This window comes from Salvelinus alpinus, chromosome 9 (genome assembly GCF_045679555.1).
Source record: "Salvelinus alpinus chromosome 9, SLU_Salpinus.1, whole genome shotgun sequence".
Taxonomy (NCBI): Eukaryota; Metazoa; Chordata; class Actinopteri; order Salmoniformes; family Salmonidae; genus Salvelinus; species Salvelinus alpinus.
Window position 1 is genome coordinate 38,695,617 of NC_092094.1, and position 24,054 is coordinate 38,719,670.

Consider the following 24,054-nt stretch of genomic DNA (forward strand, 5'->3'; position numbering starts at 1 on the left):
AATGTGACAGAATATGCAGTGTTTCCATTAGGCCACTAGAGGAAGCTGGTGAAGCAGCAGAGTGGTGGATCATCACCTGTCGGTCTCTGTCTGTCGGTCTCCTCACATCATAGACCATTTCCAGCCTGAGCAGCTCCCATTGGCCCATCTGGATGGTCATCTATTGGCATAATCACAAACTACAGGAAATAGGCTTTCTTTTCTATTCGAAAGCGATGTTAACAACCACACTTGTACATTTTTCTCACATTCTTTAACTATCATCTCCTGGTATTTTGAGGTTCTTTGTTGTATATAGACATGTAAAATCTAGCAATGATTATTTCAACAAATTAAGGGCAAACAAACTTCAGTTCAATTAATAGAGCTTTATTAAATCATACAGCAGATAAAAAAACATTAAGGCAGACTAGCTGTGAGCAATAGTTGCATGATGGGAAGTAATAATTAAATTCAAGGCTGATCTGTTAATATAAAAAATGTAACATTATAAAGCCAGACAGAAAACCAAAAGCTGCTGGTATGAACCCAAAGATGAAAACACCATACTTATTTCAACTGGGTGTATTATGGCTGCTTTCGAGCTGTTCAAGCGATTCAATGCAATGATGGACAGGAACTGTGTGTGTGTGTGGCAAGTTAGCGTTTTTCGTCATGAATCTTGTTCTGGAGGCAGCTCTGCAGTGGTCACTAGCTGGCACAGTCACAAAGTCATAAAATCAGATTTTAAACCTAACCCTAACCTTAACCACACTGCTAACCCTAACCTTAACCACACTGCTAACCTTTATGCCTAACACTAACCTTAACCACACTGCTAACCCTTATGCCTAACACTAACCTTAACCACACTGCTAACCCTTATGCCTAACACTAACCTTAACCACACTGCTAACCCTTATGCCTAACACTAACCTTACATTAAGACCAAAAATAATTAGATTTTTTTTCTTCTTCAATATAGACAATTTTGACTTTGCAGCTGGCCTATCAAAGGGGAAATTGCTCAGTTCTGCCTCCAGGACAAAGACTCATGACAAAAGTCAACCTGCGCGTGCGTGTGTGTCTGTGTGTGCGTGCGTGCATGCTGACAGGACTGTCTTATAAACATAGTTATGGGTAAGTCAGTAAAGTGCAGATATTTACCTTTTGAAGGTAGAAAGAATTTCATTACAGTCTTCAAAATAAATAGCCTGCTGTTTGATCCTCTGTGGTTCTCTACTCTTACCTGACCAAATGAGTAGGGAAGAATCTGTGAACATCGTCACGTAGTTACTAGAGGTGAGGGACATTTGTTTGAGTCAACGTTTCATTGCACCATGATTGATCTAAACATAATTTCAAAACAAATTCCATTGAATCAAACAAATAAAATCGATACATTTAAAAGGACAATACATACTGTAGGTAAGACATTTGGTTGTTTTTCCCCAACTTAGGTAAGGAGCAATATGATTGCCTTCTTACATTAAGCTGAACTTGGATCCAGATGACAGCCTCTTTCTCTGTGTCATGTAAGACAATGCCTGAGAAGACAACATGGTTTGTCCCCTGGAGAGCCCATCCTCCAGAAACCTCTTACACTGACACAATAAAATAACAGCTAATTGGTTAAGATATGTAAGGAGATACAAGCCCATTGGATGGAAGGATGAGCAGTTAACAGAAATGGGGTCACAAAAAGGACAAAACATCTCCAAAGTCAACCCCAGATCTGCCACTGGACCTACTATTGCAAACAGAGTCTGACTGTGGACTGCTTCTCTTGCAACACTGAAAAAGCAAATACCTAACAAAAGTAAAGAACGGATGGATCTTGGAAGTATCTAGAAGGCCGCATTACTAGTGTCATTGCTGAGGTGCTGTGCCATGACAAGGAAGTATATACTGTAGGCGTGTTATAGTGTAAGGGGTAAGGAAGAGAGACACAGGAAGTGGGTGAAAAGCAGGAAAAACTCTTCCCAGTCTTAATCCGCCAACCCAAAACCCCCACCCCACTGTCCTACTGGTCCAGAGAGAGTCCCAGAGCCCTTCACTCCATTTTCTTGGTCCATTCCATGTCATCACTACGAGGCGTGTGACCTGTCACTCTCTCTATCAACCTCTCCATCCTCCGCCAGAAGCCCACCTTGTCCAGAGGGTAGTTCAACCACCCTGAGAAAGAGAGGGACGGAATCGGGGGGGGGGGGGGGATGAAAAGAGAGCGAGGGTATTGGGAAGAAATACATCAGGCAAGTTAACAAAAGGAAGATATCAAATGAAACATGCACACATCCCCCACACCACACTGTGTTCCAGGCAGCAGCAGATACAGAAGCTCTCAGAGGATCTTTGCTCCCTGCGGAGAGGAAGGAGATCTGGCTTTGGCACCAGAGTAATGCACACACTTACAGTTATAAATATGTACCGCATCTCCACACACCATACATCACACAGGGCCTGCTGAACTCAAATACCTCACATCCACCATCCACCCTGAGCCATGCTATAGAATCAGACACCCACTCCCAGGAGGGTTAGACATCAAATACGTTTTTAGTATTACACATACACGGGAAGGAAGAGAGCGAACGCACGTGGTTGTACACACACGCAAACCCACGCTCTCACACACACACACACACACACACACGCACACACACGCACGCTCACACACGCTCACACACACACACACACACACACACACACACACACACACACACACACACACACACACACACACACACACACACACACACACACACACACACACACACACACACACACCTGAACACTTTATTTGGATCCACAAAGATACTGGAAGCAATGTAGGAATTGCCACACATACACACACACAGATATACAGTATTGATAGAGAAATACACATTCAGGGATACAGTATATATAAGGACTGTGTGCACACACATCAAACAGCCTATAGAGATCCATACTGTACACACAGTACATACACATACAGTGAGGGCATACAGTGAGGGCATACAGTGGGGGCATACAGTGAGTGCTGTGCATGCATACAGAGTAGAGTGTGTTGTGCATGCAGTGTGTCTGCGGTCCCTCTGTCCCTCTGGTGAACCTCTCTCTCCAAGAGGAGAGCAAAGCAGCTCCGTTTATTTGTTTGATTTCTCCTCTCTCTCCCCATGCAGGCCTATTTGTTAGCACTGACAGCAGGTTAGCATTAAATATACATGGAGATTGTCAGCCACTGGCACACAAAGGCGGGGACCCAGGCAGGTAAGGTGAAGGAGTGGGGACAGAGCTGTGGTGCTCCCCTGTGGCCGCTCCCCCCCTCCACTCTACTCATCACAGCCCCCCCCCCCCCCCCCCCCACACTGAGGTTAGGGACTATGAAGACGAGGGGAGGAGGGAGTGTCAGGAAGATTGTTCACACACACACGCACACGCGTGCTCACGAACGCACACGCGTGCGCTCACACACAAACACCCCTCTGCACACACACACACATCTGTTTTCCATAGGGGGGCAGGGTGACGCACAAGCATCCTCTCTCCAGTGCACTCTCTCAGACACACACTGAATACTCAATGTGGATCTCTTACTCGGGCCGATGCTTACAAACACACACATCATAACCAAACAGATTGCTTTTCCATGTTATTTATATCTACCACCACCTTTCAATGGAAGAAACCATTTGAAAATTCTTCTTGATTTATCGGTTTAGCCGTTAGCTCACCCGTGTTTAGTACGTTGTCATATGAACTTCTATGTTTTCTTCTAGTGGTAGGTCTAAGGGGGATAGCTTCTGTGAGCATGGAATGGTGCATGATATTGCAGTGTTCTTGGTAGGTGGATCCCTGCAATTTACCTATACTGTTCCACACTGCACTGCTGTAGAGGTCACTAATGTTTGATCAGTGACAATTCCTCTGCAAATATGCAGTGGCTTACTGTTAGTAGCCATGGTGATGCTGTGGTTACAGTAGGCGGTATGTCAGTAATGTGTTACAGTAGCCACGGTGATGCAGTAGTAAGTAGTATGTCAGTACTGTAAAGCACAGTACTGTGTATTACCTGTGGCTATGCAGTATTAATAAGTATATTAGGTCAGTATTGTACAGTACCTCTTAGGTAATATACAGAGTAGTGTATCCACTGAGTATACCAAACATTAGGAACACCTTCCTAATGTTGAGTTGCACCCCCCCCTTTTGCCCTCAGAACAGGCTCAATTAGTCGGGCGTGTCGAAAGCATTCCACAGGGATGCTTGCCCATGTTGACTCCAATGCTTCCCACATTTGTGTCAAGTTGGCTGGATGTCCTTTGGGTGGTGGAACATTCTTGATACAGGGAACTGTTGAGCGTGAAAAACCCAGCAGAGTTGCAGTTCTTGACACTAACCAGTGCGCCTGGCACCTACTACCATACCCCGTTCAAATGCACATCAATATTTTGTCTTGCCCATTCACCCTCTGAATGGCACACACACACAATCCATGTCACAATTGTCTCAAGGCTTAAACATCCTTCTTTAACCCGTCTCCTCCCCTTTATCTACACTGATTGAAGTGACATCAATAAGGGATCATAGCTTTCACCTGGATTCACCTGGTCAGTCTATGTCATAGAAAGAGCAGGTGTTCTTCATGTTTTGTATCCTCAGTGTAGTACCTGAAGTGATAAAGTAGTAAGCGGTATGTCAGTACAGTATTGTATAGTACCTGTGGTGATGCAGTAGTAGGTCTCGTGAGGGGACACGTGGTGGATGCGGTGGTGTTTCCGTGGTAACACCAGGTGACAGTCCTGCAGCAGCGTCACCCAGCGGGGAAGACCAAAGTAGGAGTGAGACCACTTATGGATCTGATTGGTCAACGTCACGAAGACTGCCAGTGCAAACACAAAGCACTGCCAGGGGTAGGTCTCTGCTAGGGCATCTGAGAGAGAGAGAGAGAGAGAGGGATTTGTTGTTGAGGGAGAGAATTGTGAGATTCATTGAAAATGACAAGGTGGTTTCAGTACATGAAGCATCTTCACATGTAGATGAGTAACAACCCAATTTATACTATTTAAGATATTCACTTGCAAGTATGAAACAGTATCATATTATCAGCATATTTTGGAGAACCAGTGTTGGTGAGATGACAAGAAAGTCTATAAAGTTGTGGTGGAGTCTGGTTTGTTTGGCTCCAATCTCATGGTGGTCTTTAACCTTTTGTCAATAGGGGGAGCTGTTAGCATTATTTATTTTTTTACATTTCCAAATTAAACTGCCTCGTACTCAATTCTTGCTCGTACAATATGCATATTATTATTACTATTGGATAGAAAACAATCTCTAGTTTCTAAAACCGTTTGAATTATGTCTGTGGGTGAACCAGAACTCTTTCTACAGCGAAACTCATGACAGGACATGCGAAGCTCTGAAAAATAGTCTCTGATCTCGGATCAGTTTAAAACTCTGTGTGTGCCCTATGGCTTGACATGAACTGCACCCGCCCTCCCCTGGATGTCAGTAACCAATGAGAAGTGGAATGGTGTCTCTAGGTGTTTCTCAGAGTTTATAAAAGGGAATGGAGTGAGATGTCCCTTCTTTTCGACGCTCGCCAGGACGCAAGGGAGGACATCAGAATCGCATGCTCAAAAGCTCTCGTTATTGATCAAAGATATATCCGTCTGTGATTTAATTCGATATAGGTGTTAGAAACATCATAACGAAGTTATTTGAAACCGATTTATATCAGTTTATGCGAGTATATTGCTATTTTTCTGAATTTCCTTAGTATTGCGTTTGAGGATGTGGGCATGTGTGTGCCGTGTAGCTATCGTTAGCTGCTAGTTCCGACGTTGAGGAGGTCGTTTTACAACAAAGCAACGATTCTTTTGGACAAAGGACACATTGCCCAAGATACTGATGGAAGCTCGTCCAAAAGTAAGAGTTATTTATGATTTTATTCCGTATTTATGTGGAAAAATGTAAACGCAGTTGTCAGCCATTTTTTGCGGCACTAGTCTGGCTGTAACTCACAATGTATGTCTAGTAACGTAAATTTTAAAAATCTAAATCAGCGGTTGCATTAATAACCAATGCATCTTTCATTAGCTGTCCAACCTGTATTTTTTTAGTCAATCTAATCGATAAATAATCGTAAACTTAGGTGCCTTTCCAAGATGGCGCCGGCCAGAATGCATGCCATGTTTTGACAGATTACATTGCATAACCACGATTTGTGATGCTAAATATGCACATTTTCGAACAAACTCTATATGCATTGTGTAATATGATGTTACAGGACTGTCATCTGAAGAATTCTGAGAAGGTTAGTGAAAGAATTTATATATTTTGGTGGCGATAACGTTATCGCCCCTTTTGCATTGATTCAATGCTGGGGTGATGTTAGCTCATGTGGTATGCTAATATAACGATATATTGTGTTTTCACTGTAAAACACTTAGAAAATCTGAAATATTGTCTGGATTCACAAGATCTGTGTCTTTCGATTGCTGTAGGCTGTGTATTTTTCAGAAATGTTTTAGGATGAGTATTATGGTAATTGACGTCGGTCTCTGTAATTATTCCGTCTGCTTCCAACGCTATTTCAGATTGCAGCTGCAATGTAGAACTGTGATTTATACCTGAAATATGCACATTTTTCTAAAAAAACATATCCTATACCATAAATATGTTATCAGACTGTCATCTTATGAAGTTGTTTCTTGGTTAGTGGCTATATATATCTTTATTTAGTCGAATTAGTGATAGCTACTGATGCAGGAAAAAAATGGTGGAGAAAAAAAGTTGTGTCTTTTGCTATCGTGGTTAGCTAATAGATTTACATATTGTGTCTTCCCTGTAAAACACTTAGAAAATCTGAAATATTGTCTGGATTCACAAGATCTTTGTCTTTCAATTGCTGTAGGCTGTGTATTTTTCAGAAATGTTTTAGGATGAGTATTTTGGTAATTGACGTCGGTCTCTGTAATTATTCCGGCTGCTTCCAACGCTATTTCAGATTGCAGCTGCAATGTACAACTGTGATTTATACCTGAAAAATGCACATTTTTCAAAAAAAACATATCCTATACCATAAATGTTATCAGACTGTCATCTTATGAAGTTGTTTCTTGGTTAGTGGCTATATATATCTTTATTTAGTCAAATTAGTGATAGCTACTGATGGAGTAAAAAACTGGTGGAGTAAAAAAAGTGGTGTCTTTTGCTAACGTAGTTAGCTAATAGATTTACATATTGTGTCTTCCCTGTAAAACATTTTAAAAATCAGAAATGATGGCTGGATTCACAAGATCTGTATCTTTCATCTGGTGTCTTGGACTTGTGATTTAATGATATTTAGATGCTTGTATTTACTTGTGACGCTATGCTAGGCTATGCTAGTCAGCTTTTTTACTGTGGGGGGTGCTCCCGGATCCGGGATGAGTACCAAGTAAAAGTTAATGTTCCTCCTTGTCCCCCTCTCCACTCACCTTGACACTCAGTGGTGAGTCTTACTGTGACACGGCTCATGACAGGGTCAGTGACCTCCGGCTCGCTCCGAGCCACCCTGAAGCCCTGACATCATGTCTCTCGTAAAACACATCACCCTGTCATGGTCTGAGAGTGACCCGCGTCTGTCTATCTGTCTACAGCTCCACTCCGCGTTGTGTCACACACACATCCTTTATGGATGAGACCTTGTTCAGGTTGTAATGCATGGGTGTGTGTGTGTCCATCCCCTCTCTCTCTCTCACCTGGCTGGTACGTCAGGAACTTGTAGGCCATATGTGCCAGGGGCAGTATTGTGAGCATGCAGTTGTCCCCATTGGTCTCTATGAAGTCATGTCGAGTGATGGCTGTGGGGTCAATGTGGTGTTCCCGGAATGGGCGGATGAATGCCTGGAGAAAAAGAGAACAAGATAGAGGAGGAGGGGAGGTAGTTAGAGGAATATCATTATGATAATTCACTCTACATCTGAATATTCAGTGTAATCCAATCATGTCAGACACAAGGTAAGATGGGCTATCAATTGCAGTCACAGACAGAGGTCTACCTAGCCTGTACCTCCTCATTATCTGAAGGGCAACAAAATAACAAAGATTTCCCAAAACAATAAAATGGTCATCAGGTGTCGTTACTGGTTCAAATCCGGGTCGAAGGACCATGGCAAATATTTGAACTTGTGCAAGATTGGTATGGGTAGCTTTCACAGTGCTGTGTCCATTAAAACACAGTGCTGTGCCCGTTAAAACACAGTGCTGTGTCCGTTAAAACACAGTGCTGTGCCCGTTAAAACACAGTGCTGTGTCCGTTAAAACACAGTGCTGTGTCCGTTAAAACACAGTGCTGTGCCCGTTAAAACACAGTGCTGTGTCCGTTAAAACACAGTGCTGTGTCCGTTAAAACACAGTGCTGTGCCCGTTAAAACACAGTGCTGTGCCCGTTAAAACACAGTGCTGTGTCCGTTAAAACACAGTGCTGTGTCCGTTAAAACACAGTGCTGTGCCCGTTAAAACACAGTGCTGTGCCCGTTAAAACACAGTGCTGTGCCCGTTAAAACACAGTGCTGTGTCCGTTAAAACACAGTGCTGTGCCCGTTAAAACACAGTGCTGTGTCCGTTAAAACACAGTGCTGTGTCCGTTAAAACACAGTGCTGTGTCCATTAAAACACAGTGCTGTGTCCATTAAAACACAATGCTGTGTCCATTAAAACACAATGCTGTGTCCATTAAAACACAGAGCTGTGTCCATTAAAACATAGTGCTGTGTCCATTAAAACACAGTGCTGTGTCCATTAAAACATAGGGAAGAGATGCTGAAGGATGTAAAAGGATTGGAAGCTATATTATGTAAGTTGTCAGGGGGTGTGTTATGGTTGGGAATGGGATTTTCTACATAAATCCTAAACCCTGGAGCGAGACATGATAACCTGTGTTCGAGCAAGGATTCCAAAACTTTTTTGGCCCATGTCACCATTTTCATATCTGAAAATTCTCACGACCCCAACCATGTGAAAAGAATATGTAATTAACAGTCAGTGTTGACTTATTTATTTGGGGCTATGGCAGTCTATTGAAAAACATTCTAAGAATATTTCTGATTGTATTCTCAACTCAACATCATGTAATTTTAATGTGGGGCTATGACAGTCAATTGCAAATTAGTCTGGCATAATTATCTCACCACCACTAATGCTTGATGCATGTCATGTCGGAGCTTCTCAAAGTCAGGGGGCGTGGTCGACAGTGCGCACCTCTTCTCTGCTGTCACATCCAACCTGGATCAATATTAGGTTTCAATGCAGACGAGAGGACTGAATCCAGCTTCACACATATATGAGCTGGCAAAGGGTACCATGAGTTCTATGGTGCTTTCAAGACAATTGGGAACTCTGAAAAATAAGAGGTCAAATCATGACGTCAGTGAACTTCAGGTTGGAAAGTCTGAGCTCTAGAAAGAGGCCCAAGTTCCCAAGTTGGAATTCTGAGTTGTATAACCTATTTTTCCCAGTCAGAGCTCGTTTTTTCCGAATTCCCAGTTGTCTTGAATGCACTGAAGTCAGAATTCTGAGATTTCCGAGTTCCCAGTTGTTTTGAACGCGGCATTAATGATCCATGAATGCGTTGTCTGCAGCATTCGGTCACGACAGCTCAATCAGCTGTTTGATTTCACTTACCGGTATGTCAACTGAGCCAGGATCACAGTCAAATGGATTGGGAAGTAGGTCCCAAAGTGCTCTTCCAAGTGCTGGAGGTGAGCAGTCATCACTCATGTGGGACACTTACTGATGCTGTGTTCTGTTAGAAACAAGCACAGCCGAGGGAAGGGGACATGGTTCGCTTTGAAAGACTCTGTCTCCAATAAGAATTATTTCCTGCCTCCCGAGTGGGGCAGCGGTCTAAGGAACTGCATCGCAGTGCTAGAGGCATCACTACAGACCCAGGTTCAATCCCGTGCTGTGTTGCAGCTGGCCGCAACCGGGAGTCCCATGAGGGGAGGGTTTGGCCGGCCGGGATTTCCTTGTCCCCTCGCGCTCTAGAGACTCCTTGTGGCAGGCCGGGCGCATGCACGCTAACTGCAGTCACCAGTTGTACGGTGTATTCTCCGACACATTGGTGCCGCTGGCTTCCGGGTTAAGCGAGCAGTGTGTCAAAAAGCAGTGCGGCTTGGCAGGGTTGTGTTTCGGACGACGCATGGCTAGCGACTTTCGCCTCTCCCGTACGGGAGTTTCAGCGATGGGACAAGACTATAACTACCAATTGGATATCAAGAAATTGGGGAGAAAAAGGGGTAAAAATAAATAATAATAAAATCTTTCCAACACTCCCCCTTGATAACCAAATAGAACATTGTCATGCTCTGATCCCATATCTCCACATAGATTTGTGAACAGGCGTGTGCTCAATGGATGTGGTTTGATGTAGTTTAAGTTGTTTCGGTGTATCATACAATGTGTCCATATGGCAGAGGGAGACACATAACTAGAGTGCAGAGGCCTGCCCACCGTCCCGCCATAGATGGAGCCCCACCTGGGCAAAAAGCCCACCCTTCGATCCCCATTGAATCTGTTTTTCGTCAATATAGCCACACAGCACACTGAACATCCCCTGTGCTGTTTCCTGCTCGGGAATCATGAGACATAACAAGATCTTGTGAATAGAATCCGCCGACATGTATAGCGGACAAAAGTCAATGCATGGGCATCTTGGCCCTCACAGCTAACATCCATTTGGAGAGCAGAAGCTGAGGAGTTTGAGTCGTTCAGTCAGTTTTCATTTCATTTCTAGCAATAGCACACATTCTTCGCTCAACAGTGTTATCTGACGAAGGCAGTGATGTGAGTTGCTGTGCCCTCTCCTCCCCACTCATTGTTTTCACCATATCAATTGCAGGTGGTAATATCAAAGTCTCTGCAATAGTGTGTGGTTTCATAGCGTAGCGGGCTTAGCCATTCACCGTGGGAATGATTCAAGTGCAACGGTCAAGTACGACCTTTTCCCATTATCTAAGGGTGATCTCTGGTTGAATTGTATCTTTCAGATTTGAATACATTTCATATCAGGCGACACCACATAGTTTTGGGAACCACTGGGTTAGAGGTTGGAGTTGGTCTCACAGTTAAACTCATGATCCACTGCCCTGTAGAGGAGTGTACATGAAAGCTGGAGGGGAAACATCTCCATCACGCTAAAAGGACCAGAGAGATAACTTGCTATAAAACTGCACAGCCCTATGGCTCTGATCCAGCATCATAATAAACCTTGTAACAGCGGTGCCTGTCACTCACAACCAGCACCGCGTTAAGCTGAGACAGATACCTGCTTGTAACAGCGTGGGTGTCACAAATGAAAGGGACAGAGGAAGAGAATCGCATGAGCACAAAGAGAAAATACACAATGAAGGTCATTTATTTCCCACATAAAAAGAGGAATCTTTTGGCACCAAATTACCATAGCGTGTCACTGACGGTAAAAAGTAATTATCCTGTGTTTGTGGGCAGAACTCAATCACATGTATATCTGAGGACACATTGAGACACTGCTGGAGCAAGGGACACTATCTGTCAATATTTTGACAATTATCTTCCTTTCCGTTCTTCTCGTTCTCTTCTCCCAGTCTGTCTGTGAGATTAAAGGAGCGGTAAACCCCAGACGGCACACAGAGCGGGTGTGTGGACTCCTCGGCACACTGCAGCCGCCCCGAGTCACACCAGCACTAATCCCACATCGTTTAACGGCCTGCCTCGCCTGCCTTTCACTAATCAGGACTCACATCTACCATCGTCCTGGTTACCCGGCCATGGAAAGGAAATGTCCCTCCCCTCACCCTCGACTATGGACTGAACTGGTTTAAGACGTTCAATTATAGTTTTTTCTCCTCTAATCACTGTCATTAATGATTCTCCCTCAAGTGAAGTTTTTCTGTTTGAACCTCGGGACAAAACGGCGTATCCATCCACTAAGTGTTTCCTTTAATTTGCTGGTTAAGGGTCTTAAAGCACTCCTTTCTAGATGTCTGTAAATTCCCCCGCTCTTTTTGAAGTCCGATCGTTCCCAGGTGGAGAATCCTAATTATCCCAGACAGCGAAAGGATCGACAGCGAGCAGTGGCCATGTTACAGAGTCAGAGCAGTAAGCGCTGCACGACGGGGCGGCAGGCTGAACAGGGACTGAGCCGTTCTGGAACTCCAACCAGACAGGCTGCTGATGAAAGGAGTGCAGGCAGCAGGCCCGGGCCCCTTAGCTGGAACTACAGGGGGCAGGCAGTCTGCTCTGCTAGGACGGCCCCCCTCTGCCTCACCAGGGCACAGGAATGAGGAATATACTACAGAGGAGAACAAGGCCTTTGTTGCAGTACAGTAACATACAGTAGCCAACATGTAGGCCCCTACACATCTTTAAGAAAGGTCCATGTCCCACAATTGGGCTATTTACCTATTTGTTTTTGCTTAATTGTACACGTTTAACACTAGGTGTCGAGGTGTTCAGAATGTATATTCCTTTACATTATGTCTGATATTCCTAGTGATGTGTAGTCTAATATGTGGTGAGTCCTGTCATTTCAGAAAGCCATAACACCCACCATCTCAGATTGTTCTGAAATCTTTTCTGTAATAGGACGACCCTCCCACTCTGTTTGCCGAATTCTTTCTCTTTGCTCTTGTTTTCCTTAAATCGGATGTCGGTGGGCGGAGCCGGGAGGTTCGTCAGCGAAATGGTACACACCTGGGTGAGTGGATGCGTGCATAGATGGTGATAATGAGGGGTGTTGAGAGGTGCCAAAACAAATGAACACAAAGTAGCCCCAAAATGCCACAACCAAAAATAACAGTGTCTCTGCTTGGAGAGTCTCCTCGATGTATGGGGGAAAGGTGTATTTATCCCCGGGACACACCCTCCCCCAGGTATGTCCCATTTCGCTGACGACCCTCCCACATAAAACCAGGGACCACCAAGGACCACCAAAGCCCATAGCAGTAATTAGAAACAGATAAGATAAGCATTCCTGCAACATTCTTTTGTTGATAGACTATTTCAACAAAATTAAGCTAATTGATTGCACCCAAATTGTCCATTTCAATTTATAGATCTCATATAATAGATAAAAAGGGCAGTAGCAGGAACAGCGGCTTCTAGTGGGCAAAACCTGGTACTTTCACTTCATTTATGGGAAAAATGCAAGCGACATCAATGGCTAATTTCTCTGAACAGGGGAAAAAATCTAGCCGGTAAGAATAAACAATACACCGAGTCACAGCTTGTCAAACATAGAGAACTGATACTGTACACTGGTCATTGGCGTGGGGTTTGACCATTTATTTCGATTGCTCACATTTGAATTATTGTTAAGAAGAGTTCTTTGTGCAAATCGGATGTTGGGTACTATATTGATTGAATATTATATGAATCCTATAATTGAAATGGACAATTTGGGTGCAATCAATTAGCTTAATTTCTCAGAGATCAAATTATATATATATAAAATGGCTTCCAGTTGAAGCTCGCATCCGCTACAAGACCATGGTGCTTGCCTACGGAGCTGTGAGGGGAACGGCACCTCCGTACCTTCAGGCTCTGATCAGGCCCTACACCCAAACAAGGGCACTGCGTTCATCCACCTCTGGCCTGCTCGCCTCCCTACCTCTGAGGAAGTACAGTTCCCGCTCAGCCCAGTCAAAACTGTTCGCTGCTCTGGCACCCCAATGGTGGAACAAACTCCCTCACGACGCCAGGTCAGCGGAGTCAATCACCACCTTCCGGAGACACCTGAAACCCCACCTCTTTAAGGAATACCTAGGATAGGATAAAGTAATCCTTCTAACCCCCCCCCCCCCCTTAAAAGAGTTAGATGCACTATTGTAAAGTGGTTGTTCCACTGGATATCATAAGGTGAATGCACCAATTTGTAAGTCGCTCTGGATAAGAGCGTCTGCTAAATGACTTAAATGTAAATGTAAATGTAAAATAATGTTGCAGAAATGCTTATCTTATCTGTTTCTAACCACAGAAACAATTTCAGAACAATCGAAGACGGTGGGTGTCAAACCTCTATTGTGCTTTTTGAGGTAGAATGACCCTGGTACTGTCTGTACACCTGACTTCACCACACAGCTGTGCTTTGGTCATATAAACAGTCAGGTTACAGTCAAAATACGATACATAATATAATGTACGCAGAATAACATAAATCACTGTGAAGATCAGTGATGCCATTACACATACTGATCATAAGCAGAGCTGGAGATTAAAATGCCAATTCCTTTTCTCCCCCTGTCCCCCCTGACCCCTGACAATAGAACAATAAGCCCCGTCATCAGCAGATATACACACAGACCCAGCGATTCATCACCTCAAAGACGACACCCACTACACTGGACAACTTAAGGGCCAGGTGCTCTTTTAATTGGACAGGATAAGAGCGACCTTTTCTTTAATTGGGAGAGGGGAGCATGACCAAGTTGTGCTCACGCATTAATACGGAGCCCAGGGTGCTGGAACCCCAGCCCCAGAGGAGTGGGTGGGGTGGCTGTGGTGGCTGGCTTGGGGGGCAGGCAGAAATGTACTGTAGTGGTATATCCTGAGGGATAGAATGACATTTTGCTTGGAGCAGCCAAGGGAGGATGAACCACAAAAGACCAACAAAACCCAGAGCTACTGTATGGTAATAACCCTGGATGGCTGTGCCCTTCACACAACTGGGGTGTAGGGGGGACAGGAAGGGGGAGACTGGCTGGATGTGGCCTTCTCAGCACAGGAGCAGGACGGTGGGGGTGCTGGGCGGTGGTTTGCAGAAGCACAGGTAATGTATACAGACAGTGTGGGTGTGGCCACTGATATAGCTCATTGAGAAATGGGATTATATTATGTTTTGCCTAACAATCCCTCATATGACTGATATGTACAGTGCCTTCAGAAAGTATTCATACCCCTTGACTTATTCCACATGTTGCTGTGTTACAGCCTGAATGCAAAAAAACTATTCTCACCCATTTACACAATACCTCATAATGACAAAGTAAAAACAGGATTTTAGAAATGTTTGTAAACGTATTGAAAATGAAATACAGAAATATCTAATTTACATAAGTATCCACACCCCTGAGTCGATACATGTTAGAATCACCTTAGGCAGCGATTACAGCGGGGAGTATTTCTTGGTAAGTCTAAGACTTAAAAAAATTTTTTCAAGCTCTGTCAAATTGGTTCAAAACTGTAATTCGGCCACTCAGGAACATCCACTATCTTCCTCAGTGTAGATTTGGCCTTGTTTTAGGTTATTGCCCTGCTGAAAGGGGAATTCCTCTCCCAGTGTCTGGTGGAAAGCAGACTGAACCAGGTTTTCCTCTAGGATTTTGCCTGTGCTTAGCTCCATTCCAAACATTTTTTTATCCTGAAAAACTCCCCAGTCCTTATCAATTACAATTATACCCATACCATGATGCAGCCACCACTATGCTTGGAAATATGGAGAGTGGTACTCTGTGTTTCACTGGATTTGTCCAAAACAAAAACAGCAAAAAAGTTAATTGCGTTGCCACTTTTTGGGCAGTATTATTTTATTTTTGCAGTGGCTGGGTGCTCAAATGGAAATTCAATGTTTGCTTCTTCTTTTTTTCCCCCATCTACCAATAGGTGCCCTTCTTTGTGAGGCATTGGAAAACCTCTCTGGTCTTTGTGGTTGAATCTGTTTAAAATTCACTGCTCGACCTTACAGATAATTGTATGTGTGGGGTACAGAGATGAGGTAGACATTAAAAAATCATGTTGAACACTATTATTGCACACAGCATGAATCCATGCAACTTATTATGTTACTTGTTAAGCACATTTTTACTCCTGAACTTATTTAGGTTTGTCATAACAAAGGGCTTGAATACTTATTGACTCAAGGTATTTCAGCTTTTCATTTTTTATTCATTTGAAAAAAAATGGAAAAAAATCCACTTTGACATTATGGGGTACTGTGTGTAGGCCAGTGACACAATCTTCATTTAATCCATTCTGAATTCAGGCTGTAACACAACAAAATGTGGAAAAAGTCAAGGGGTGTGAATACTTTCTGAAGGTACTATAGTCATTTGTAATCCTTCTCAAGAGTCAAATGATGAGTCTAAGGTCTGGGAATGACCATGAACTCAGAACCCTGTCCCTTACCTTCCCAAGGACAGGGATGTCCACAGAGCCCCAGGTGTCTGCTCCCCAGTGCACCATACCAGATGCAAAGTCTGCCATCACTATCCCCATTACTGTAGTGGGGAACAAAGGAGGAAAAAGTATTTAGCCATAATATCAGACAACAAATGTTTTGGAGACGTAATGTAATTTCAGACTATTTCAAGGTCATTTCAAACAGAAACCCAATTTTTTTTTTGAGAAACTCACAGATACCGAATATGATTTTGTAGATGTGCACAGCGGAGAAGTTGAGGAGAAGGAAGGAGAGGTTGATGATGAAGAGAGAGAGGCACAGAACTACACTGATCCACTCCTGTAGTCGCTTACCTGAGGAAGACAGGAAATCACACATTACCTGAGGAAGACAGCAAATCGCACAACATTACACATTACCTGAGAAAGACAACAAATCACACAACATTACATGAGTCGAAAACATCCCACAGGGATACTGGCTGGCCCATGTTGACGCCAATGCTTCCCACAGCTGTGTCACGTTGGTTGGATGTCCTTTGGGTGGTGGATTATTTTTGATAACACACAGGAAACTGTTGAACGTGAACAAAACAGCAGCATTGCAGTTCTTGAATCAAACCGGTGCACCTGGCACCTACTACCAAACCCTGCACTGAAGTATTTTCTCTTTCCCATTCACCCCCTGAATGGCACACATACACAATCCATGTCTCAATTGTCATGAGTCTTAAAAATCTTTCTTTAACCCGTCTCCTCCCCTTCATCTATTCACCTGGCCAGCCTGTCATGGTATGAGCAGATATTCTTAATGTTTTGTGTAGTCAATGTGAATACAAAGATACTGCATAACAGATACAGTAATAAAGCTACAGGAACTCAAAAGTACAGTACATTTTCACTTTCACTGAACAATTGTGCTGATGACTACATTCTGAAGAGAGGGTAGAGTAACTTTCTTCCATTCAGGGGACCTGTCCTGTGATCTATGGTGTTAATGAGCAGAGAGAGGTCAGCCCTGCTACCAGGAGAACATCCCTCGGAGCTCTGTAGGGTCATGGGGTCATCCGCTGGTGGCGCCGCCACATCTTTGTCTGTCCACCACAGTCTGTGTGTGTCCCATCAACCACAGTGTTAAGAGGTAAACGGTTCGATGAAGACAAGTGTATGCCGAGGCTGGAGCTGTGAACCCTCGTATGCGGAGCAGCACTGACACAGCTCTAAACTCACAGGTCAGGGTGGGCCGGGCACGGGCGGGCGGACCACCGTGTCGCCACTCTGCCCCAGCGGGGGGGGGGGGGGGGGGGGTGAATAATTCAGCAGGCTACGGTGCGGAGTTGCTTAAGCTGGAGCTAGCCGCCCACTCCTGTACTGGACCTCATCACCACATCCACGGAGACTAGCCTGATCCCCTCTCCCTCTGCTTCCTTCTCACATTATACCTCTCAATTCAGATTTCCTTATTTTCTTTCTTTACCTTTTAACCTTTGTGTCGCTGTCCGTCACTCTCTTCTCCATATCCAGCGCTTCTTTCTTTCTCCTTTTCTGTGGATGCAAAGCGTCAAGTGCCACAGTGAAGCCAGGCCTTCTGAAACTTTAATGCCATTAGACTTTCCTAATGCAGTAGATTGGCGTGCTAGGAGTTAATGGGATATTGATGACAGATTTTAATAAAGCCTCACAGGCTCAACTGACACCAATAACCTAAACCAAGTTAACCAACCAGTCCAATACTCATGGGTATATTAGTTTCACACCTCCCTCTCACAAGACATAGAACTGGCCCTCAATCATCACAGTCCACACACAACCCTTCACCTGTGTACTGTCTCATCTCTCACACAGCACTTGTTTAAGCTGTACTAGTACTGATGATGGAGGACACTGGAATGTTCCTAGCTGTTATGAGCTGCTCTAAATGAAACAGATGAATCAAGTGAGAAGCATCCAGGTGTGCACGCTCTGTGTGGAGGCGAGGCCAGCTGTGGAGGCCAGGTGGGCTGTGGCCAGCTGTGGAGGCCAGGTGTGCTGTGGCCAGCTGTGGAGGCCAGATGTGCTGTGGCCAGCTGTGGAGGCCAGGAGGGCTGTTGCCAGCTGTGGAGGCCAGATGTGCTGTGGCCAGCTGTGGAGGCCAGGTGTGCTGTGGCCAGCTGTGGAGGCCAGGTGGGCTGTCGCCAGCAGTGGAGGCCAGGTGTGCTATGGCCAGCTGTGGAGGCCAGATGTGCTGTGGCCAGCTGTGGAGGCCAGATGTGCTGTGGCCAGCTGTGGAGGCCAGGTGTGCTGTCGCCAGCAGTGGAGGCCAGGTGTACTGTGGCCAGCTGTGGAGGCCAGTTGTGCTGTGGCCAGCTGTGGAGGCCAGGTGGGCTGTGACCAGCTGTGGAGGCCAGTTGTGCTGTGGCCAGCTGTGGAGGCCAGGTGGGCTGTGGCCAGCTGTGGAGGCCAGGTGGGCTGTGGCCAGCTGTGGAGGCCAGGTGTGCTGTGGCCAGCTGTGGAGGCCAGGTGGGCTGTGGCCAGCTGTGGAGGCCAGTTGTGCTGTGGCCAGCTGTGGAGGCCAGGTGTGCTGTGGCCAGCTGTGGAGGCCAGGTGGGCTGTGGCCAGCTGTGGAGGCCAGGTGGGCTGTCGCCAGCTGTGGAGGCCAGGTGGGCTGTCGCCAGCTGTGGAGGCCAGTTGTGCTGTGGCCAGCTGTGGAGGCCAGGTGGGCTGTGACCAGCTGTGGAGGCCAGTTGTGCTGTGGCCAGCTGTGGAGGCCAGGTGGGCTGTGACCAGCTGTGGAGGCCAGTTGTGCTGTGGCCAGCTGTGGAGGCCAGATGTGCTGTGGCCAGCTGTGGAGGCCAGGTGTGCTGTGGCCAGCTGTGGAGGCCAGATGGGCTGTCGCCAGCAGTGAAGGCCAGATGTGCTGTGGCCAGCTGTGGAGGCCAGGTGTGCTGTGGCCAGCTGTGGAGGCCAGTTGTGCTGTGGCCAGCTGTGGAGGCCAGGTGGGCTGTGACCAGCTGTGGAGGCCAGTTGTGCTGTGGCCAGCTGTGGAGGCCAGGTGGGCTGTGGCCAGCTGTGGAGGCCAGGTGGGCTGTGGCCAGCTGTGGAGGCCAGGTGTGCTGTGGCCAGCTGTGAAGGCCAGTTGTGCTGTGGCCTGCTGTGGAGGCCAGATGTGCTGTGGCCAGCTGTGGAGGACAGGTGTGCTGTGGCCAGCTGTGGAGGACAGGTGGGCTGTGGCCAGCTGTGGAGGCCAGTTGTGCTGTGGCCAGCTGTGGAGGCCAGGTGGGCTGTGGCCAGCTGTGGAGGCCAGGTGGGCTGTGGCCAGCTGTGGAGGCCAGGTGTGCTGTGGCCAGCTGTGAAGGCCAGTTGTGCTGTGGCCTGCTGTGGAGGCCAGATGTGCTGTGGCCAGCTGTGGAGGACAGGTGTGCTGTGGCCAGCTGTGGAGGACAGGTGTGCAGCAGAGGCTCCTGCAGAGGAATGCCTTCAGAGACTGGCAGGCCTCTACCACTTACCCACTGTCTGACCTCACTTCTTACACTGGGATGCTAACAAAATGTGTGAAAGATCCTTTCAAAGGTCTGTAATTCTTGCAGGATGTGATCCAACATTTAAGAGATGGTACCTTTCATCAAGGGGGGAGCAACCTAATACTACAGAACATATATGGACTATGCTTCCCACAGTTGTGTCAAGTTGGTTGGATGTCCTTTGGATGGTGGACCATTCTTGATACACAGGGGAAACTGTTGAGCGTGAAAAACCAGAAACTTTGGCCCAAGATAATATATAGACCACACCATTTACAGGAAGGTTAATAGCACCATAGGTTTGTTGTCTCCACACTAAATATGACACAATTTCTACCATTCTGTCAATTTCACACATCCCCCACACACACCCACACATACCCAGGGTTGAGCAGTCGGGCCACTGTCAGGTGATCTGCATCAGCCCTTGGATCCCTGATGAGAGGAGAAACTAGGCCAGGCCTCGACAGAGCAAACGCACGCAGCCAGAAACACAGTCCCCCTGTCCATAGGACCAGAGTGGTGTGCTCATTAATACAGTCCTGACAACAACATGCTCCCTGGCAACCCTCTTCCATCGCTCACACCAGCAGCCCCCGACTCCGCACGCTGGCATGGAATTAACCTGGGAGAGGCGGGAGATGAGGAAAGGGGGGTGCTAATAGGCTGAAATTAATCAACGACGCCTGATTCGGCGCAGAGGGACGGCGCCAGCACCAAACAACACCCTGTGAATGCTAATGGCCTTCTCCTCTCTCTCTCTCTATCTCACCCTTTTACCTCCCGCACCGCTTTACAGCGCAGCAGCAGAACGGGCCCCATCCCTCCTGCCATAGTGGCGCACCACACTGACAAAGGAAGTGATTTCTGAACCTCTCAGTTCAAATAATCTTGCAATATGAGTAGCTCGTGACATGGATCTCTGTGTGAGGATGTTGGTAAAATACATGAACCAGGAGGAAGGAACCCAGGTTATTTTCTCCTTCCTCCTGATACATGGGTCTGATTGAGTGTGATTGGGGTCTGCCTCTGTGTTCCAGGAAAGGGCCTCCGTGTACCTGGCCTAGTCTGCTGTACAGATGGCTTCAGTGAATCGACAAGCATGTACCATAACGTTGTGTGAATATTGAGCAGAGCCCGAGTAGTCACAAGTAGTCAATATCTTGCTTTTCCTGTGTAAAAAGATGCATGATTCGCATGCTTTCTGTACAGCACTTCAAAGCTTGCCCAGTATTCCGCCTCTATCTGGTCTGGACAAAGGGCTCTTTTCTTCCCTCTCTCCTGACTGTGTTGTCCTAAACGCTGAGGCCTTGTGTTCTCAGTACAGAGTCCCTTTGAAAGACAACCTCTCACCTCCTCCAGAGCCACAGACAAAAACTAACTCACACACCCAGAATGGCTGCCTTTCACAGCACAAAGACCGAGTCAGTGGTGCCAACATACCATGACAGCATCATTCTCTTCCTCGCTTCTCTCTCTCCCATATCCACCCCCCCCCCACCCCCCCCCCACACACACACACACAGGCGTGCGTTCGCACACACACTTTCACATGAACATTCACAATACAATTACGAACATGTATTCATAGTAAATCTGCTCTTTCTCCCTCTCTGTCCCCTGTCCAGTTCTCTGTAGGCCAATCTTCTGGGGGGGGGGGGGGGGGCTGTAGTAAAAGTGGGTCATATGCTTAGAGCGGGAGAGACAGAGAGACTGAGAAAGAGAAAAAGACAGAGGTAGAATTCCCCTGATCAGGATGAACAGATCAGTCACAGGCCTCGTTCCTTTCATCAGTTCTCAGTGGACGTCTCAACCTGGGAAACACATCAAACACACACACACACACACACACACACACACAACACACATACCATACACACACATCACATCATACACAACACAACACATCACACCACACACAACACAACACAACACATCATACCACACACAACACATCACACCACACCACACATCACACATACACACACACACAACACATCACACACACACAACACATCACACACACACAACACATCACACACACACACATGCAAGCACACAAAACACACACACCAAGCAACAATTACACAGAGAATCCATACATTAACCTATGGACAAGAACTACAACAACAAAATGAATGTGACAAATGTGACAGATTTAACAACACACATACCATACACACACACACACACAACACATCACATCATACACAACACAACATACCACACACAACACACCACACCCACACACACACACACACACACACACACACACACACACACACACACACACACACACACACACACACACACACACACACGCAAGCACACAAAACACACACACCAAGCAACAATTACACAGAGAATCCATACAGTAACCTATGGACAAGAACTACAACAACAAAATGAATGTGACAAATGTGACAGATTTAACAACTGCATTACAACACCACACACACACAGACACGGCCCAAGAGAGTGGTATCTAGGCTTGGTTCCATCCTCTTTCCCCTGTGAACAGGGAGAGAAAAGAGGATGGACAGATCCCGTGGTGTGTGTGTTGGGGATGTCGAATGAGCATGATGGGAGCCACCGATGAGTAGTGTGGGGGAAGGGTGACGGAGAGATACGATACAGTATAACACGTACACACACGGAGACTGGGGTAATATTTGTCCTATGTATTGTATTTATACCACACATGTGACCCATGATTCAAATTTGCAATTAGCCTATTAAAATGTTTATCTGACTCCATTTAACATTATATTTGTCATCAAGAAATGTCTGAGAATGGAATTCTCAATACAAGTGTATTTAATTACTTTGTAAAATGAATGATTACATTATGCAAGGCATAAGCTGAAGTTAGAAAGCATTAACAAGCATTACAAGGCATAATTCTAGTCATGATCAGAGAGGGAGAGAAGTAATAGCATAAAAGACCCGTGCTGGTTTAGAAACCAGTCTGAAATTTACAACACAATTGCTTTTATGATTTGTCTGCTGAGAATGTGGAAATATAAATCCTAACATTGATTGTTATTTTCACCGTGCCAGAACATTTTCGTAACTTATTTGATATAGCTTCTTATGCCTTGTTTCTCTGATTTGAATATTCTAGGATTTGATTGTACTCATTTACTTTCTGTACAATAGGGGTGGGAAGGTATTTGCTCAACACTATACTAATTGTTTTCTAGTGTTCTGATTTGTTTCCAAACTCATCCCTCTAAAAGGGGAGAGCACTAATTGTTCATTACTGCATATTGTTAGAATTTGGATTTGAAATTATGTTGGATGGTATGGTTTTATGTTGTGCTCGTTTCCTCCATCCAGATCATGTGTCTCCTAACTCATCATCTGTTTGGATCAGGCAGTTGATGGGATAACTTTGTGGGCTAGTTTTCATATTAATGATAGTGAAACTTTATTCCTAATTTATTGTTGTCATGAGACATTTATTTCGTAATCTGTATTTGTCATACATTGCAGAGGATGATATCATGATGTGTTTACTTTTACTGCTATTTCGAATGTTTTCAAAGTCTTTCACAAACCGTGGTGCGTTGTCAACGTGAAACGGACTCAGATGATGGGGCCTGACCTGTCCAGCTAAGCCACACACCTTCTGATGGAGGATTCCATCAGTGTCTCCTGACCCCTCCTGTCTCAGCCTCCAGTATTTATGCTGCAGTAGTTTATGTGTCGGGGGGCTAGGGTCAGTTTGTTATATCTGGAGTACTTCTCCTGTCTTATCCGGTGTCCTGTGTGAATTTAAGTATGCTCTCTCTAATTCTCTCTTTCTCTCTTTCTTTCTCTCTCTCGGAGGACCTGAGCCCTAGGACCATGCCTCAGGACTACCTGGCATGATGACTCCTTGCTGTCCCCAGTCCACCTGGCCGTGCTGCTGCTCCAGTTTCAACTGTTCTGCCTGCGGCTATGGAACCCTGACCTGTTCACCGGACGTGCTACCTGTCCCAGACCTGCTGTTTTCAACTCTCTAGAGACCGCAGGAGCGGTAGAGATACTCTTAATGATCGGCTATGAAAAGCCAACTGACATTTACTCCTGAGGTGCTGACTTGCTGCACCCTCGACAACTACTGTGATTATTATTATTTGACCATGCTGGTCATTTATGAACATTTGAACATCTTGGCCATGTTCTGTTATAATCTCCACCCGGCACAGCCAGAAGAGGACTGGCCACCCCTCATAGCCTGGTTCCTCTCTTGGTTTCTTCCTAGGTTTTGGCCTTTCTAGGGAGTTTTTCCTAGCCACCGTGCTTCTACACCTGCATTGCTTGCTGTTTGGGGTTTTAGGCTGGTTTTCTGTACAGCACTTTGAGATATCAGCTGATGTAAGAAGGGCTATATAAATAAATTTGATTTGATTTGATTCCACGTTGGGACAGCTGACATAGGCATGGTACCCCTGGAGACTGACGTTGC

At 45.7% G+C, this 24,054-nt stretch overlaps 1 protein-coding gene and 1 long non-coding RNA gene across 2 annotated transcripts in view; both read right to left on the reverse strand.

The window, feature by feature from the left end:
* Positions 1–353: 353 nt before the first annotated feature.
* The window catches only part of LOC139530103 (uncharacterized), a 428,447-nt gene continuing 404,746 nt past the window's right edge, over positions 354–24,054 (reverse strand). The window contains exon 2 of the long non-coding RNA XR_011665951.1: positions 354–915. This is a non-coding gene — a long non-coding RNA (uncharacterized lncRNA). The remainder of the gene's footprint in view (positions 916–24,054) is intronic.
* LOC139530101 (plasmanylethanolamine desaturase 1-like) overlaps positions 354–24,054 on the reverse strand; it is a 43,492-nt gene continuing 19,791 nt past the window's right edge. The window contains exons 3-7 of the mRNA XM_071326202.1: positions 16,336–16,455; positions 16,108–16,199; positions 7,707–7,851; positions 4,682–4,894; positions 354–2,154 (exon numbers count right to left, since the gene is read on the reverse strand). Of these exons, the coding sequence (XP_071182303.1) occupies positions 2,033–2,154; positions 4,682–4,894; positions 7,707–7,851; positions 16,108–16,199; positions 16,336–16,455 (692 nt within the window). The 3' untranslated portion in view covers positions 354–2,032. The remainder of the gene's footprint in view (positions 2,155–4,681; positions 4,895–7,706; positions 7,852–16,107; positions 16,200–16,335; positions 16,456–24,054) is intronic.